We start from the raw sequence: 18169 nt of genomic DNA, 5'->3' as shown, positions 1-18169 counted from the left end.
CCCGATCTCCCAACCAGGGAGACACTCCATGCCACATATTAAGAGAGTGAGTGAGGGAGGAACTGCCTCAGAATAATCTATTTCAAAAACCTAAACTATTATGACATGTATTTTACTATGTACATGTTTATTTTTATTGATAACTTTGCGACAGCTTTGAAAGCGATGGCAGGACAGTTTATAACTTTTACAATTAGAGGCATTTATGCGCAAGAGAATACCCTGGATGTTAGGAGCTGTACCTGTCTGTCATGGTTAGTTTCAATGATCGCTTTGCCAAAGTAATTGCAGGGCTGGAGGTAAATCACCAAGGGAAGGGCGGAGCGGTCTTACTTTTCAAAGAGGCCCTGGATCTCCTTCAGGTGATTGAAGAATGTGAATCACACCAGGTGACATCCCTGGGACTGTCTGGCACAATGGTGCAAGCGGTGCTCTGCACCATTACCCTTCACCATTCATTGAAATTAACATATGTAGCACATGACCTCTTTCCCTGCGACGCCTCCTTCTCTCCATATCACAGTGTAGTTTATGATTTGTGGAGCAGTTCTATCACAAACATTAGTCGAAAAAATGCTTTGCCATAAAATGCAATGTTTCTTTCTGTAAGCGTAAACAAATGGTGTGAAAATAATTACTATGACGGTAAATTTCATCAACTGGCACTTCAATGTATAAAAAGCTATTTTTGATACCTGGCTCTAATGCATGTATTGGGTAACTTCTTCTCATTGGTGGTACTAGTCTTAATACAGCTAAGTAGTTAAGTTACTGTTCTAAGATGTTTTAGTTCACTTAAAGGGCCGATACAGTGGTGTAAGACTACCCTTGTGTATTTTTTTTATTATGCTATACTAATCCATTGCAGGAAGTTAATTCTCTGCGTTTAACCCGTCATGGATGAACCATGAACAGTTGGCTGCCACTTAGCGATGCCAGGGTACCAGCGGTGCCTGCTGGTTCAGTGTCTTGCTCAACAGCACTTTGAGAGGCTTGAAGGAGCACAGGAATTAAACTAGAAATGTTCGGCTATTGGCCATGCCGCCCTAAATGTCATGTAAGTGAATGTCATTGAAAATCTTCTACTCTGGTTATTACCAACAAAATGTTCTTGAAGCATTTAAAGTAAAAGCAGCAAATGTGCAGTATAATTGTCTGTAACTGTCTTACAATCATACAGCATTAATGTTAGATCATACACTATTTGTCGCTGTAGATTTTAAAAACTATATGAACTATAACTATTAACTGTAAGATAGTATTTCCCTCCTGTGTGAACCAGGTATTTCTAAGTAGACAAGCATTTTACCGCTAATCAGAGAGCATTATAAAATGGTCAATTTAGCTTGAAAAGTAGGGGAACTTTCTAAAGATCATTAGAAACTAAATCACCCGGAAACAGTGAAAATGAAAATATTTAATGATGATCTCCTTTGATGGAAAGAGTGTGAAAAATGTAATTTCTGAAGGTAACTGATAACCATGGCTGTCAGAAAAATTTGGGAGAATCTTCTTCTCCTTTTGGCTTTTCCCTTCAGATGTCGCCACAGCAAATCAACCTTCTCTATCTACTGTAACCCTATTCTCTGTATCCTCCTTTCTCACACCAACTAACTTCATATCCTCTCTCACAAGACAAATTTAGGAGAATAAACAGTACAATAGTTCCCTCCAAGATGTATTCAAGTACAAATAAAATGGGCATAAAATGTAAATAGTTAACTTGTATACTTTCAATTTGCACGTATGTACAGTACAACAGTGAATGTACTTAACTGCCCGCAACTAGAATAGACATGATTACTAATTCCGAAACAATTTATAACCACTGTTTCTTTAGACTTTGTTTTGAAAGGTTTCTATTTTTACTCAAATACTGTCCTCAGAAGTATACATACCTAGGTTGCCCAACACCCAGCCTCCTCCATGGAAATACACAAGAGCTTTTCTCAAGCCGTCACACACAGTGGTGGGTTCATACACACGCACTGACACCTCTGAAAACATCTGATCTTTCACTCGCAGACTCAAAGGGACAGGATTTATTCGAGTCAGAAAAAAGGCGACGAACCATCGGATAAAGCTGACCTGGTGACAAACACCCAGGCGGTGCAAAATCCGACCCTGTGAGAGACAGTGGAGAGTTTCCACAGGTGGGAGTTATCAGGGGTTCTTGATGGGAAGGTTACTCTCACTAACACAAGAAGAGAATTACAATGACAAACAGTATGGCAATGCAAGACCGTGCCTTTGTTTGCACAATTTCTTATCAAAAAAATTCTCACATGGAAGCTCTAATCTCAGCTGCTAGCAGGCAAAGAAAGGACAGATAAGAAAGACGTAGAGGAAATATATTCTTCATAATTTTACCTTACATATATTAGAAAGAATACCACTTGAATAATTACAAACAAAAAAAAAATCATGTCATTACTCCTTCACTGGAAACACATTCATTAGACACTAACAATCTTCACTGACACGTACTCACCACGACCGCCACGCCAACATATACACCATGAACCAAGTGCAGTTTCCCACTGTTCGCGACCCCTCGAGGAATGTCTGAATTCATCAGCTCCGAATACACAAGTCCAATTACCAAAAGGATGAAGGCTGCAACAAGAGCAGCGAAGCCAATTATTAAAATTGCTACACCGATGTCCATGGTGCTGCTGGTCTGCTCTGTTGAAGGTAAGTCATTAGGTGTAAACGTTTTATCTCTCTCCCCCTCCCACCCAGTATGCCATGTGTGCTGACCTTGGTTTCACTTAATGACATGTTTGCCGGCTTGTTGTCTGGGTAAAAATAATTATATCCCCTCAACATATTTTATGGCAGTGTGGACAAAATAATTACACTTGTCCTGAGGAAACCATCTTGCTTCCCACTGCGGAATATGTCTCCTGCTGTACCAGTGTAGTCAAATTAACTCTTGTATTATCAGTGCTGCAAGTAAATATTATTGTAATCACATTGCATTTGTCTGCAAAAAAACATTACTGCACCAAATCCACTGATAATACATGTTAGTATATAGTTGAATATGTTACTAATGACATGGTACTGATAATGACATGTTACTCATGACAAAATCAATGCTTTTTTGAAGAAGGGGGTATGAAAAATCATGAGATGCTTTTAGTATTGATGAATTGTCATCCGTTACATTCCTACTCTAATTGTTTAATTTTAATAACAAATTTTATTTACAGTTTATCCATGTAAGGGTGCCATGGTGGCACAGTGGTTAGCAATTCCACCTCTGAGCACAAAGAATCCAGCTTTTTGATTTCCACATGGGGTCTTTCTGTGTGGCGTTTGCATGCTCTCCTCGTGCTTGCGTGGATTACCTCTGGGTTGTCTGTTTTCCTCCCATAGTCCATAAACATGGAGAAGGTTAACTGAAAAAAAAATGGAAACATTGCCCAGATGCATGAGTGACAGAGTGAATGGTTGTTTGTTTCTATATGTGGCCCTGCGATCAACTCGCAAATGGTCCAGATTGTATTCCGTCTCTAGCCCACTGGCAGCTGGGGTAGGTTCAGCATCTCTGTGACCCTGACTACAGGATAAGCGGTAGATAATGGATGGATAGATGGATGCATTTATCCATGTCTTCCCCCTTTCTCACATCTTTTTTGATTTACATGGCTTTCAGGGCTATTTGTTTTTTTTTCTTTATTCACCTCTACCAATTTGATGTTGGCCTTGATTTATTCCTCAATCAAAGTGCACAGAGACATTTTCTGAATGTCTTCTTAGTTATTTGTGCTGATATCAGGCCAGACGTGACTCTTATTTATAGTGTTGAATAGCAATCAGACAAAGCATCCCAGATGAAATTGCAGAAAAGCTGAAACGCTGAGATAAAAACACTTTCTGCAGGCAAGTATTCTGCTTTTCCAAAATGTAACAATTTATTTGAAAGAACTTTGTAAGGAAATACATATTTCATAAGAAGGTGACATTTCTGTATTTCTGATTTCTCTTTTACTCTGTGTTGATGGGGGTATCCTGTTTACAGCTCCAATCAGCAATGAGTGGCATTTTCATGGTTTGGTTTCAAATTAAATAAAAGAGGATAGAAACAAAAGACCAGAGAATGAAGAACAAAACCAAAAAAATAAATCCTCAGGGAGGCTTCTTGTAAGGACTGACTCAAAAATCCAAATATGAACTTTCAAAGCTGATCTGTAGATGGCAGTGATAGCATGTGTATAAATAAACAGCGCTTGGTAAAATATACATTTATAATTATGCAACTGAGTGGAGATTGTAGCCGTTCGCCACCCGTGTCTTCTGTTATGTTTTGAAAAATCTGCTGGCTCACACCTAATTTCCCTTCCCTGAGCACTAGGCTATACTGTATAAGCTCTAGTTTTTGAAAAACGTTTTGAAAAATCTCAAAAACGGCCAAAATGAGACAGGCATAAGGAGTTGTGTTGTCTTCAAGTTTTAGAAACTCTCAAGGGCCTCTCTGACTTCCTAAGTAACTGAGCCAAGTACAAAGGAACCATTGTGAGATGGCTCTATAAATCCATCCCAGTTGTTGCATCCAACCATACCCAGCACAAAATCACAGTGCCAGGGCCAAAAATCACAGACTGGAATTTAGTCGCAGGCACATGAATTTAAAAGATTTGTTTAGAAAGTAGTCATGCAGTTTTCTCTCTCTGTCCCCCTGCCAGGCTTTTGAGATTACAGTGACTCATTTCTCAAATTGCACTGTCACAAACAGGGAGATCTTCCTTCAAAGGTCCTGTCAATGTGTGGAAAAAAGCAAAGGGAGAGTTAAAGTGACAGTTACTGTTTAAAAGAGCCTTATGAATATGTGAATCTTTGCGTACTTTAGAATCATGAGCAAAAATACATTTGCATTTTCACCTTGGTTTATGATACAAACACATGTTATTAGAAATGCAATTTACTTGAGCTAAGTCTAAAAGGCAAGATATAAAACACCAGAGGGATGAGGGGCACACACAAGTCATCATAATATTCGGAGGTACATTCTTTACTTACCAAAGACTACTGGATGGATTTTTTTAAATATTTTTTGTACCACAAAATACATATATAACTGAACTGAGAGTCTTAAAGATCTAATGATTTCAAAACATTTCAACCAACATCTATCTATCTGTCTGTCTGTCCACAAGCTGGGTTTCCATAACTTATAAGATTCAGGCGTAATCCAGCAGTATAGTTGTACAAAAAGGGCATTTAATTTAATGTTTAAAGGAATAAAATTAGAAGTGGAAGTACGCAACTAAATTAAACAATGTATGGTAAATAAACATGATTGGGGGGAGGATTCAAAGACTTTGTTCAATTAGAATCCGGAAAATAAGTAAAGGCTGGTATTTGTAAAAAAAAATAATAGAAGCCTTGCATCTTGTGATCCACATCATTCCTGAAAATGCAAAGCCAAGACATCCAAAACAAAAGCTTCATTAATTGGCTATTTTTAAAACTACGCACGATAACCGGCACCCATGAATAGAAATTTGCTCAGTACTTTGATTGGTGGTGTCAATGAAAGGTATCAATTGTTTGTTTTATGAGTGGATGTTGGCTGATTGTTTGTTTTACCCTCCTAATTAACCCCAGGGTGGATTGCGACTTGTTTACAATCAAACAGCTCTTCATAACCAAGGTCTTATTATTACGGTCACGTACAAGCAAACAAATCGTTCACTTCTTCCACATGATGAGGAAAAGTTCTCCAAAACTCACCTGGGATGCAGCGAGGGGGACCACTGGGGGGCCCCCGGACCACGGATTGAGAACCGTCGCGGGTGGACACGCGAAGGGGTGTGTGTGTGGGGGGGGAAAGGGGGCGAGCACACACGCACGCCCACACGCACGCACACCAAGAAACACACAAAACCACTCCGGGCAGGCAGACGGGCATTGGAGCAAAATATCCATCCCCTGTTAACATGTCAATCAGGATTAATGTCCGCACAAACCTCCCCTCAGCTCCATCCAGGACTTCTCACTAGTGGACGTACCGGAGCCAGACGCACCGGGGGCGGTTATATATAAGGCAGGCCAGGAACATAACAGTGAGAATAAAAAAAAAAAGCTCAAAGGTTTAAGCAGCCGCGGATCGTCACTCTGGACTTCACAACTCATGTTTGTGCGTGCGGACCGGCGGCTGACAGGCGCATTGACCGACGGCGGCCCGATGCACGTCGATTGACATGCCCGAACCGCGCGGGGCGCAACCGTCAGACTCTTTTTTGAAGCGTTTCCCCGGCGGAGGCGGAGGATCTATGCGACGTTCTCCGCCGTTGCAGGTGATCGTGTTTGCATGCGGATAACCGCGTCGCCGCCGCTCGCCAACTGTCAAGGAGGAGGACGTCGGAAGTGCGCCGCGCGACACAAAAGCAAAGAAAAAGCACGACAGAAGTCGCGACATCAACTTTTTTTTTTTTCCAGCTGCCCACCAGCGGTCCCCCCCTCAGCCCCCTTACACCCAACCCCCCCCTCCGCCGCTCCCCCCTCCCGATATGGAGTGGCGGAGCGCGTATCGTGTGCTCCTCTTCCCGGTTCAAATGCTGTACTACATAGTCAGAGCCGGTCTGTCGTCGCTGTTCCCGGGCACAACGAAAGGGCTGACCGAGGAGGTGGTGTTGATCACCGGCGGGGGACGAGGCATCGGCCGTCACCTTGCCAAGGAGTTCGCCAAGCAGGGGGCCAAAAAGGTAATTCGTCTGACTGCGAACAACTTGTTGCGCGTCGGTTCAACGGTGTGTGAATGTGTGTGTGTGTGTGTTACACGAACAGGTAGCCCGACGACTCCCCGGTATACAAAAACAAGTCTGCCCCCAGTGTGTTGTCAACCCCCCCCCTCGCTCCACCCTGTTAAACAAACGCGGGGATCGTGACCTCTGCGGCCCCCGTTGGTCTCGCGAGACCCCGTGAGACATTGCCCTCAATTTCGGTTCAAGTCTTACGCAACAGTCCGGGTCAGCCGGGGGGCAGATCCGGGCAGCCTTTATGGCTCACTGATGTGATTAAGTGCGGTTCTGGCCCGACGTTCATTCTGCTGCAGTGTGTGTTTGAGCGTTTGCGTGACCGACGCCCCCGTGGGGTCTTTAACCCACGGGTGCTGGGGAGGGGGGGGGTGGCGGTTCTGTGTGCTTGCACGCCGGGCCGGTCCCATTATTTCAGACCACTCCCAGAGATTACCCAACGGTCTCCTTCGCACCTTCTCAGGGGTCAGAACTTAACACTGGCGTGACAACAACAACAACAACAACAACAACACAGAAGCTGCTTTGTGACATTCTGTTGTCAGAAAAGTACTTAGTGTTTGAACTCAGTGGAAATGCTTTTTTTCCCCACTGCCACGATAGGTGCAAGTTGCACAGTTGTTGGTTTTTGGATATTAGCGCCAAAACTGTGAACCCATTTGTATTGGTTAAATGAGCCACAGTTAACTCTACAATCCCCGGAGCCTGTGAAACAAATGAATGATGGGTTTTCGGACGTTTTGAGGAAGCTCGAGGATACACTGATGGACATTGTTGCATTCCTGTATAAAATCTAGGTTATGTTTTGATTTTGGGCCCATCATGAGTGCTTCAGATGCATTTTTTCACAGTGACGTTAACAAAACAACCAAGAGACCCCAAGTGAGAAATCAGATTAGATTTGTGGAGGATTTGTGTCAGAACTGGTAATTCTACCCCATCACGGTAGCTTCGGTGCAACGTAATCCATTTACTGATTCTAATGACTTGCGGGAACTGAAAGAGGTCAGAAATATGAGGAGGAGAGATTTCAGTAATCATACTGAGGTAATGGATTATCGCCGGGTTATTAATGATGCCGCCTACCTGTTTCTTGCATCAAGATTGGATTCTCAGGGTGGGTTCGACACTTTCAAGGATAGCTCGGTTTGCATTTTAAAGCTGGAAATCATTAATCTAACTCACATGTCTTTGTGACATCTTGTATTTTTCTGCGTTTATCAGACCAGTGAAGGATCGGCTGTCAATGACAGCATCCTACTGCTTTTGTCATGGAAGTAACAAATGACTTTATTGACATTGTGATCGACTTCCAACCTTTAGATGGATATTGCCATGCATTTGAACCGCTATGCATTCTTCCGGACAGGATTCCTGCCCTCTAAATGTAACCACAATGACATTTCAGGTAGATTAACATGATTGTGTCCAATATTTGCTGAGGAAACTGGCTTTAGATACACTGTGTTTCTTTTAATCACCCAAGCACTCAAACTGGACACCCTCCCACCCGATCATAACCATCCTTCACCCCTCTAACAAGGAGCCGCCACGTGGGCCAGAAACGCTCGAGTGGCTATAGCCAGTTCTCATCTCTGCAGCTCAGACCCACTTCCTCTCCATCATCATTTCCAGCTACGGTTTGTCTACCAGTCCGTTGGGTGAACATTTCACAGCTGACTGGCTGATGAGCCACTGGTGTCCCTTTAGCAGTAATGTGTTAATACAGCAGAGCTCTATTTATGATCGCCTCAGATGGGATTCATCATTACACGTTAAAAGCGGCGATAATTTCCGAATTCGAAAGCGCTGCTTGGCCCGAGTGAAAGCTGCCGGCTGTAATTTTCTGCACATATGTGACATGAGCTACACATCTCTGACGTGTTCTTAAGATGCACATTTATCAGCATGAAAACCTGTCTAAAAGCTCAAAGAAACATTAACTGCCTTCCCTCTGTCTCTCAATGAATTCTCCTTGGGGGATGAGCAAGAAGAAACCAGTGGGCTTTTAAAGCTTTACTTTGCAGCTGCACAACAAAGGATGTCACCAAGCTTTTCAGCACCCCATTGTTGGGCATTATCAAGGTGTGAGGGCTTTGAAAACAACACCTGTGGTAATGTGTATGACAATTGCTCCCCACCTAAGCAGATGCTAAAAGGAAATAGGATGGTAATTATGAAAAGAGCTAAACTCTTATATGAACTTGCACTCACCCCAGTTTGAGCCCCTTTGTGATTGTCAAGTCAGAATTTCCTTTTCCTTCTGCATGACCTTTGGTGTGTTTTTTCCAATTGCGCTTTGAAAAAAAAAGAAGAACAACTAACTACAGAGTTGACAAATGAAGCTGAAGAGGTGCGGAGCTGGAAGACTCCGAAGGAGAGCCAGGTTGTCTTGTGTGCTGTTTGGGGAGCGGTGGGGGTGGTCGCGGGGAGGGGGGTGTAGAATGAAGCTTCGAAACAATAAAACAGACCAAAGTGTATTTTCTGAAAACCGCTTCCAAGTTCATCATGCTGGGACTTTCACCACAGTTCGCCTTCCAGATTGGCCATTTTTATACAGCGTTTGTTTTGTTTTTTCCAAAGTCTCTTATCCAAGTGTTCTTAACTACTATGATGGATGCAGGAAAAAAATGTTTTCAGCTTTTCAATGTAGTTAACATTAACACAAAGATATCACAACAGTGAAGATAAACTAAAACAAGGCTCTAACATGGGTATTGTGCGTGTGTGTGTTGTGCTAGAGGCGGGAAGCCCACCGCTCCCAGCTGGGTATTGCCCTGCAACTGACCTTGCTGTCTCTGCAGTAATTAGACAGCGGCAGGCGACTGCCTCCTGAACTCCTGCTGCCCCCTCTGTGTGCTGCCTCTCTGCTCACCCATACAATGGGTGTGAAAAGAAGGGTTTATACCCACCCATATATTCAGACCTGAGAGATAGAGTGTCACTGTCATTCAGCCGGAGCTACCGGGGACTCTGAGAAGTACACCTCAGCCGGTATAATGTGGCATCTGCACTCTTGCCTTCTCTCAAGGTCTTGTTTCAAGCTTTGTTGATTAGAGAGCTTTTACTTACTGTGTGTGTGTGTGTGTGTGTGTGTGTGTGTGTGTGTGTGTGTGTGTGTGTGTGTGTGTGTGTGTGTGTTTGGCATGTCCTGTTAGAACCATCACCTGTTTATCTTAGATCCTGAACTGTGGGGTGTGTACGAGGTCAATTAAAAGCTGTTTTCTTCCGGTTGTCTGTTTAGCAATTTGGCTTGCACTTGTTTGCCTTGAGGGTCCTGTGTGCTGTGTTGGGTGATAAACCCAATACATCAAATAACATTTTAGCAGGAGAGCTCAGTTTGAGCGCCGAGTTTCAATAAGAGCTGTCAGCTCTGTTTGTAAGGTGCAAATCCTATTAAAAGCTTTCAGTTACTTATCAAGCCCTATCTAACTTCTCAAACGAGCTTGCAAAGAAAGCAAACAAAAATCAAACCGAGGGACCGTTTACAAAGGAAGTCCGAACCCCCGCTGCCTGTTCCTTCTGGTCCCATTTCTATATTTGTTTTTATTTATTTGACACCATTATTACCATCTGACATATTGAAGTGATTACTGTCAGCCTTGGTAGAAGTGTGTGTTTGTGATTATTTCACTCTTGTTTGTTCAAGAACGATTATGAGCTGTTCTTCACAATGTTGAGGTCAGACATTTGGGTTAGCTGAAAAACATGAAACAGCGAATGAAGCGCAAAACAAGATAATTAAAATGTTTGCAATCACGTAGTCTGAGAAATTACAACTGTTGACAACTTAAAATGTTTTGATCAGGGCGTTAGCAAGCACTTCACTCCCATCACAAAAGATTGTTTTTTCTTTTTTGATGAATGGTTTCCATCCCGTTCATTGTTTTGTTTCTCTAGACCCCAGTAGGATCTTTGTCGATGAAGACGGAGTTTGTACTTGTGACTTGTTGTGGTCCAACCTTGGTTGCAGAGTGGAATCTGGATGCAGTGTTTTTCTTTTCTTTTCTTTTTAATGAAATGCTGCTCAAGGTCTCAGAAACAAAAAGGGAATCATTTTAGAATTCAGTTGCAAAAGCAGAAACTACTGCCTCTCGATGTTGGATTTGCCCTCTGACGCTTGGATGTAACTGTTGTTCAGTATTGTCAAAATGAGTAGTATACTTCGTTTTACAACAGGCTTTTTCTCAATGTACAGGGGTTCTGATCATGTGATTAATCTGACTACTTCCTTGCAGTTCCACTACTATACCCATTATTCAGGACATGTCCATGGGCTCAATTTGCTAAAGCATCTAAAATCTTTTTTTTTGCTTGCGATCACATATGGACCTGTAGAAAAAAATATTCTACATTAAGTGAAGGTTATAGTATTGCTTAACTCTTTCATCTACTTAAAGTAATTTTTAGTTCTGTTCAATTAATTAGTCATTTTAAATGTGAGTCCTTCCTCCTGCGTCACTGGAAGGTTGTTTACACATAAACACTGGTAGAATAAACAAACAACTAAAAACAATAGCTGAACCATAGCCTAACAAGACTCAGACACGCTTGCGTGCATGTGTGTAGACAGTCTCTATCTCTTAGATACACAAGACTGCTGTCCAGGAGACTTTTTGCTTAAATATTAACCTTGGTCACGGGCCACCAGCCAAATCCCACACTTGCATCCTCAGCATTTCACACATGCACTGTTTTCATACTTCCTGACCAGAAATGGCAGGGCTCATCTGCCCAAACTGCCGTGTAATCTCTTTGAGAATTTGTGTTCGAGACATGAGGAGGGCTCGCCCCCTGATTTCATTACCTTTCACTGACCTCGAAGACTGACAGATCTAATTGCCCAATCACTTGTCCCCCACCTCTATCCAACCCCATGTTCCCTGTTCAAATGACTGGCCTTCATTTAGTCTCAGGGAGGATGAAGAGACAGTCCATTCGCACGGCAACCCCCGAGCTTTTAATCTTGCTCAAAACTATTTGTTGGAGTTAAAATGGCCTCTCTGTTCTCTGAATGAAAAGGGCATTACTGAGCTCCACATATCCATAAAAGCATGCTGCCAGAAAAAAAAAAAATGCAAAAATATATGCAAGGGCTGAAATTGCATTTGCATCTGATCTTCTCACATCTTAAGCCGCTGCTCTGTTTGTTGTTTTTTTGACTTTAAAAATATCTGCCTTTTCTCATTAGGTGATACTGTGGGGTCGAACAGAAAAGTGCCTCAAAGAGACGGCTGAGGAGATTTCTCTGTCAGGAACGGAGTGCCATTACTTCTTGTGTGATGTGGCCAATCGCGAGGAAGTTTACAAGCAAGCCAAGGTGGTTCGAGAAAAGGTATGCCGTCTCGATGTCAGATAAAGATATGCCATTTTAACAGTGTGAATCATGAAATATATCCACGCGATCCCTCTCTGTCTCCCCAGTATGTATATTGGCTCAGAGCTGCTTGTCTCCCATCTGGTGTATAGATTATTTTACCTCAACTGAAATATATTAATAAAAGCTGGGAATGTTGCTGACAGCTCTGGTGCAGCACAACTGTATTATCTCATGAAAGCAAACAGAACATGCATGAGATCTTTTGGCGGTGTTCTGTTTTTTTTCATTCTTTTTTTTCTTCCCCTTTCTTTCTCTCAGGTGGGAGATATTACAGTATTAGTGAACAATGCGGCTGTGGTCCACGGTAAAAGTTTGATGGATAGCGACGACGATGCCCTTCTCAAATCCCAGCACATCAACACAATGGGACAGTTCTGGGTAAGTTTTGGCTCCCCTAAAAAAAAAAAAAAAAAACGCCTCCTACATTGTTAGAGGCATGTTGTTTCAGGTACCTGAGAGATAATTAAGACCAGTTGGAGCAACCGAATAATGTGCTTAAAGTTTTAATAGATGCCAAATTGTTGAATCAGACTTTTAAAACCAGGACGGAACATTTGCAGAAAAACCTTGCTATTGTAAATGCACAAACTAATCCGTCGCTGCTCCACTAAACTCCAGAATGAAGACATTTCCCTAAGATTCTGATCCTGAATCAGGTTGGAAGCAATTACAGAGTCAAATAAACCTTACTTAGAGAACTAATCCAGTCTTTAGGGTGGTCTTCACAAGAAGGACTGATGCAAAACTTTATTTGTGCTTGTAAATACTGCACATAAAGAAACAAAAGAATTACTCTGAATGTGGGGGTATTGTACTATTTGTATGAGCTCTTCAAATTTCTTCAAATTTAGCTAAATTATTACTGACATTTTCCAGTGATTGAAATAGCCCTCTGAATTTTACATGTTGCTTTGGTCACAAAATTACATTTCAGGGGCACCTCCTCAATGGCATTACCTTTTATGTTAAAGCCTAATTTCTGCTGTTTGCGTGATGATTTGCACAATGCAAAAAAGGAAACTCGTAAATCAAGAGATATTTAGATTATTGTAATTATTGTTAAAGAGCTGAAGTTATGCCTTTGTCCTTAAATGTTGCAAATCACATAGTACATTACTGCATTCCATCTCCTTGTGTTCAACCATTTCCACTATTGACATTTCCAGGATATCCCCATTTCAGCAACATATGCTAGGTTGTAAAATACAGGTCCTCAAAATAAGAATGATTGCTGATATACAGCAGATTGTGCTTAGCAAAGTCTTGCATCTCCATATAGAGCCACTCCTGGGGTTAGTGCTTGAAATTTGTTTAAAAATTGCTTAGCTTTTTGTCCGTGATATTGTGCCTGTCAGACATTGATGTTGCAGTGACTTCACTGTTTTGTCATGCGCTGCTTCCATTCTAATGAATGACATTATTGCATTTCAGTTTTTCAACACTGTTGATCATGACTCAGGACTCTCAGACATTCAAGACCTAAAAGTTTGCTCGCAGACACCGGGGAATTCCTCACTGTAAATTATCCTTATCATTTCCCTATTTTGATTATAGCATTGCAGCTCATACTGAAGGCACCTCTAGACTTGTCAGTCAGGAGTGCTATTATGGCAGGTTAAGTGGAATATTTCCAAATTGCCCTCTTGGCTCCTGTAACATCAGAGGGGTTTTTTGGAACACCTGGTATTTTTATTATGAATGGAGATCAAAAGACAGTCATATGCAGACAGAAACTCAATTATACTCTAAATGGAAATGGAAATACAATCTTTGGGTCAGAGCCTTATTTGTTCTTTTTGATCTAGTGGATGTATTTCAGGTTCCTTCCCCTCCTTGTCTTTTATACTCCTCATTCTTCCCCTTTTCTCATCCCAGACCACAAAGGCCTTCCTGCCTCGGATGCTGGAGCTGCAGCACGGCCATGTAGTGTGCATAAATTCTATCCTGTCCCAGTCTCCCATCCCCGGGGCCATAGATTATTGTACGTCCAAGGCCTCATCGCTGGCCTTCATGGAGAGCCTGACGCTGGGCCTGCTGGACTGTCCCGGCGTCGGCTGCACCACAGTCCTACCCTTCCACACCAATACAGAAATGTTCCAGGGCATGAGAGTCAGGTAAGAAGGCACCTAAAAGCATGAAGCAATGGTCCATTTATAATTTGAAGTTGATCTCTGCCATTGTTTATTCTTTTAAATTCTTTTGACCTCACTGAAACCACTATCAAGCAACATGTCCACTGTTGTTGGCCTCGATCTAATGTGTTCCTTGGACCCAGATTTGTTTATAAAACGAAACGTTGTGGATGAAAGTGTGTGTTAAATATCATTCCCCTGGAGTGAAAGTCATTACCGTAGATCACAATGTAAGTCTATCTGAGCGCCATGAATATCTCAAGCGTGACTTAATTGCTTTGCACCAGCCTCACGCTTTTTTGCAAATACTCCCCCACAGTTTTATTGTGATTGAGAATGTTTTTTGGTCTTCTTGACACATGCAAAGCACCTGGGTCCAAAAAAAGTAGCAGCGTGACACCGAGGGGAATTCTGCTCGGTTCCTCTGTTTTTGATTTATTAACGCACAGTTGGTATGTCTGGCTTCTATAGATGATGACCTGAACCCTCCCAATGCACAATAGTTTGCATTCATGACCCTGAATATACTTGACCAGGTTTGCTTTGTTGTGTAAAAGAAATGAAATGCTGAGACCTGCTGGGGATTTTAAGACTTTCTTGTCAATTGCCGGCTTCAGATTGATTTCATTTGTACCCATTTCCAGGGAGGAGGGCATTTCTTCTTCCTGACCAGTTGGTAGATCATTATACAGACTGAATCGTACCTCATTTTAAGTTAAAATCTGTTGTTATTGTGCCAACAAAGACAAAAAAACATTCTCACAGGGTGTGTCAGTGGATTCACGGCAAATAAGAACACCAGCTGACTGGTGCCGGTACTAAGTCGCAATTTTGTATCATAACTGGACTCAGTGGAGTGGGTAGATCCCAGTTTTGGCAATCAGACGCGAAGCTTAATGTTTCCCACAGTATCGGTCTTAGAATTACAGCAGGTGACGCATTAGCGAGTAAGAGGCCTGTTGAATATTTACAAGTATGTGTGAGAGTGACAGCAGGGCACCAGGGTCTGAACAAACAAATGCACCGTGTCCATGCTGGTAAAATACTTTCCATGTCCAGATAAGACCTCTGTCAGTACCAGAGAATAATGCACAGTTGATGTTTTTTTCCGTTTTATTGGTGGAATACAATGGGGAAGGGATGTCTGTTCATCCATCAGGAATGTCATTGGACTCCCAGACAGATAATTAAAATCAAAACTGAATCATAAAACACCATACTTCAATGCCAAAGATTCATTTGAAATCTGAAATTGTTTTTACATCAAAGATCTCAAAACATTTTTTGCACTATTACTTCATTTGATTTTCACAGTCCTCCATCTGCTACACACACACACACACACACACACACACACACACAGGCTTCATCCAAGAGGCTTGCTGGTTCATATTAATAGCCAATTAAAAAAAGGATGAAAAATGGATCCTCAGACACACTTAAAGTAACTTCATTTACATGGCATCATCTGAATGTGACAGTATTGACATTTTGACAACGATAGAATGAAAATAAAACTGAGTGTGTGATCCTAGGTCCTCTTACTGCAAGAGGATCAAACCAGAGACACATTTTGGAGCTCACGACTGAGATGTTTTTTTCTTTTTTCTTATTTTCCTTTTTTTTCTCTTGGCTCTGGCTCCCAAAATAATACTCCTCGTTCATTTTGTCCGTGGACTTTTCAGGAAAATATTTAACTTTGAAAGACTGGAACAAAAACAAAACACTAGCAGGTGAGTTGTAAGCATAAAATGTCAATACAAGTGAGAAATAAATTAAAGGACTTTTGGGAAAAAAAAAAAAAAATTAAATAAGGCAAAGGCGCAACATCATGTCCATGAGAGTGCAGTAGAGTTGTACTACCATTCCATAAATGACTGTAATGAGATGGCTTACAGTCCAATTAAATCCATTTTAATGCAATTCCAGATGTCATTGTGCTTTCAAGTTAAAGGTAATAAAGTACTATATCAGGATGCAGATGTGATGATATATAGTTTTGTATTTAAAGCTCATAGGGAGGAGTATGAATGGGAAAATGAAAGGCGGGGCTGTGGGTGGTGACCGCAGAGCTCTATCTGCCAACTGCACATCCAGGGAGCTTAAATACTTTGATTTATAGGGACAGAAGTCTTGGATTGGATCGGTGGTATTATCTTGCATCACAGCTGTGGCGAAAATAAGGCTCTGTTTTGATTGTTTCTCACATTGGTGATTGTTTCTCATATTGGTTCATCTAACCCTCCTTCTCCTCCTCTCGTCACAGATTTCCGCAGCTTTTCCCACCTCTCAAACCCGAAGTCGTTGCTCAGAAGACAGTTGATGCGGTGAGAGCAGACAGAGCTTTTCTCTACCTGCCGTGGACCATGCACGCCCTGGTCATTCTCAAAAGGTACAATATTTTGTGTTATTTTTTTGTTGTTCATTAAATCCACACCGGTTGACCCCAATATGATGATATACGACTATTCCAACACTTGGCTTTATTTCACATCTTCTAGCTTCATGCCACAAGTTGCACTTGAAGAAATCCACAAGTTTACTGGGAGTTATACCTGCATGAACACATTCAAAGGGAGGACATGAGCCTTGGCAAGAATTCACGAACCTCAACACCTCCGGGGTTTGATTAAGGGAATATGGACCCTAAGACATCCAGACATGGATAAGGCTCCATCGTAGTGTGAAGACATATACTCGAGGGGGCTTGCAATGCAGTCACCTCTACAGGTAGAAATCGAAGAAACTGCAAAATACATCCTGGTTTTTATGCGTGTGGTCTAGTGTTTTTACACGTGTGTGTGTGAGTGTGTGTTTGTGTGAATGTGTGTATCTTATGGAGGAGTCTAACCCATCCCCAATCCACAGAAGCCATGTATAGATTTGTACCAGTAGATATTCAGAGTTTTTTTTCTTTTATTATTTTTAAACTTGTTTGTAGTCTTGTTTGTATGCTTCTTTTTTAAAAGCTCCATTTTAATGTATCTTTGAAACAAAAAAAAGGTAATAAAATGCAGTTCTAGAGATGAATCATGTTTCTTTGTGCTCGATGGAAAAAAGTGAAGGTTTAGAAGGCACGCATTGTTCTGTGTCTGGATTTTGAGTTCCGTGACGATGAGATAACACCTTGATTTATTCCAGGCATGAGATCAGTGACTGTGACAGATTAGATTGTCAGAAAATAAAACAGGGGTAAGGGCTGGGGGAGGTTTTTATCTGTTTGTTATCTAATGTCACAAACGGTGCAACAAGATTGTGGGATTCTTCATGAGCTTATGGAACACAAAGCAGGACCTTGCCCTCAGGTGGTCAAGTTTACCGGTGTAAAATCAAGACTAAAAGGGTAAAAGAACAGCCTTTAAGGGTAAAAATGAACAATCACAGTTTAAAAAAAATATGTATATTTTTATATATATATATATATTAAAATCCAGTTGATTATTGACCTGATTTATTCAATTGACTACTATTCATATCGTGGTGAAATGCATCGTGTTGAGCTCGATTTCACTGAAAAAGAAAAAAACAATATTTGGATGAGGCTGGAGTCTGGTAGTCTTTATTTGGTATTTATTAAATGAAAAGTTCATTAAATCCTGGTCTCTGTACAAAAGAAGATAAAATCTGACTTTCCCTAATCACACTGTCTTTTTGTGTCAGATCTTGCCTTGCCTGGCCAAATACTTTTTTTAGTGGCTCAGCAGCCACAGTATTTCACTTGATTGCCGTCAATCAATCAAAGACTATCACAAGGCTTTATGACAAACTGAAGTGGCAATGATTATCTTCTTCTTTCTTCTTCTTTTTTTTTTTTTCTTTTTACAAAGATATTATTTAAGCCTTAGAAGAAGCATTTTTTTAAATGGGAAGATTTGACTGTGGTCAGAAAATAA

General features: G+C 41.4%; 1 protein-coding gene across 1 annotated transcript; it reads left to right on the top strand.

The window, feature by feature from the left end:
• Window positions 1-6071: 6071 nt before the first annotated feature.
• Window positions 6072-17306, top strand: dhrs3b (dehydrogenase/reductase (SDR family) member 3b). The gene is made up of 6 exons (XM_086149990.1): window positions 6072-6713; window positions 11956-12099; window positions 12403-12522; window positions 14020-14258; window positions 16543-16668; window positions 16778-17306. Exons 1-6 carry the CDS (start codon window positions 6519-6521, stop codon window positions 16860-16862), a joined length of 909 nt encoding a protein of 302 aa, XP_086006116.1. The 5' UTR covers window positions 6072-6518; the 3' UTR covers window positions 16863-17306.
• The last annotated feature ends 863 nt before the right edge of the window (window positions 17307-18169 follow it).

The sequence above is a fragment of the Fistularia commersonii genome, chromosome 7 (assembly GCF_037954325.1).
Source record: "Fistularia commersonii isolate RoL2024-O1a breed Wild chromosome 7, RoL_Fcom_v1.0, whole genome shotgun sequence".
Taxonomy (NCBI): domain Eukaryota; kingdom Metazoa; phylum Chordata; class Actinopteri; order Syngnathiformes; family Fistulariidae; genus Fistularia; species Fistularia commersonii.
This window is presented reverse-complemented; position numbering and strand designations above follow the sequence as displayed.

What these genes read in the sequence shown, in the direction of transcription:
- dhrs3b (XM_086149990.1), top strand. Translation starts at nt 6,519, where the DNA reads ATGGAGTGGCGGAGCGCGTATCGTGTGCTCCTCTTCCCGGTTCAAATG. An exon ending in CCAAGGTGGTTCGAGAAAAG is followed by an intron (nt 12,100 to 12,402) that starts GTATGCCGTCTC and finishes TCTTTCTCTCAG; the next exon opens with GTGGGAGATATTACAGTATT. An exon ending in GCCCTGGTCATTCTCAAAAG is followed by an intron (nt 16,669 to 16,777) that starts GTACAATATTTT and finishes CACATCTTCTAG; the next exon opens with CTTCATGCCACAAGTTGCAC.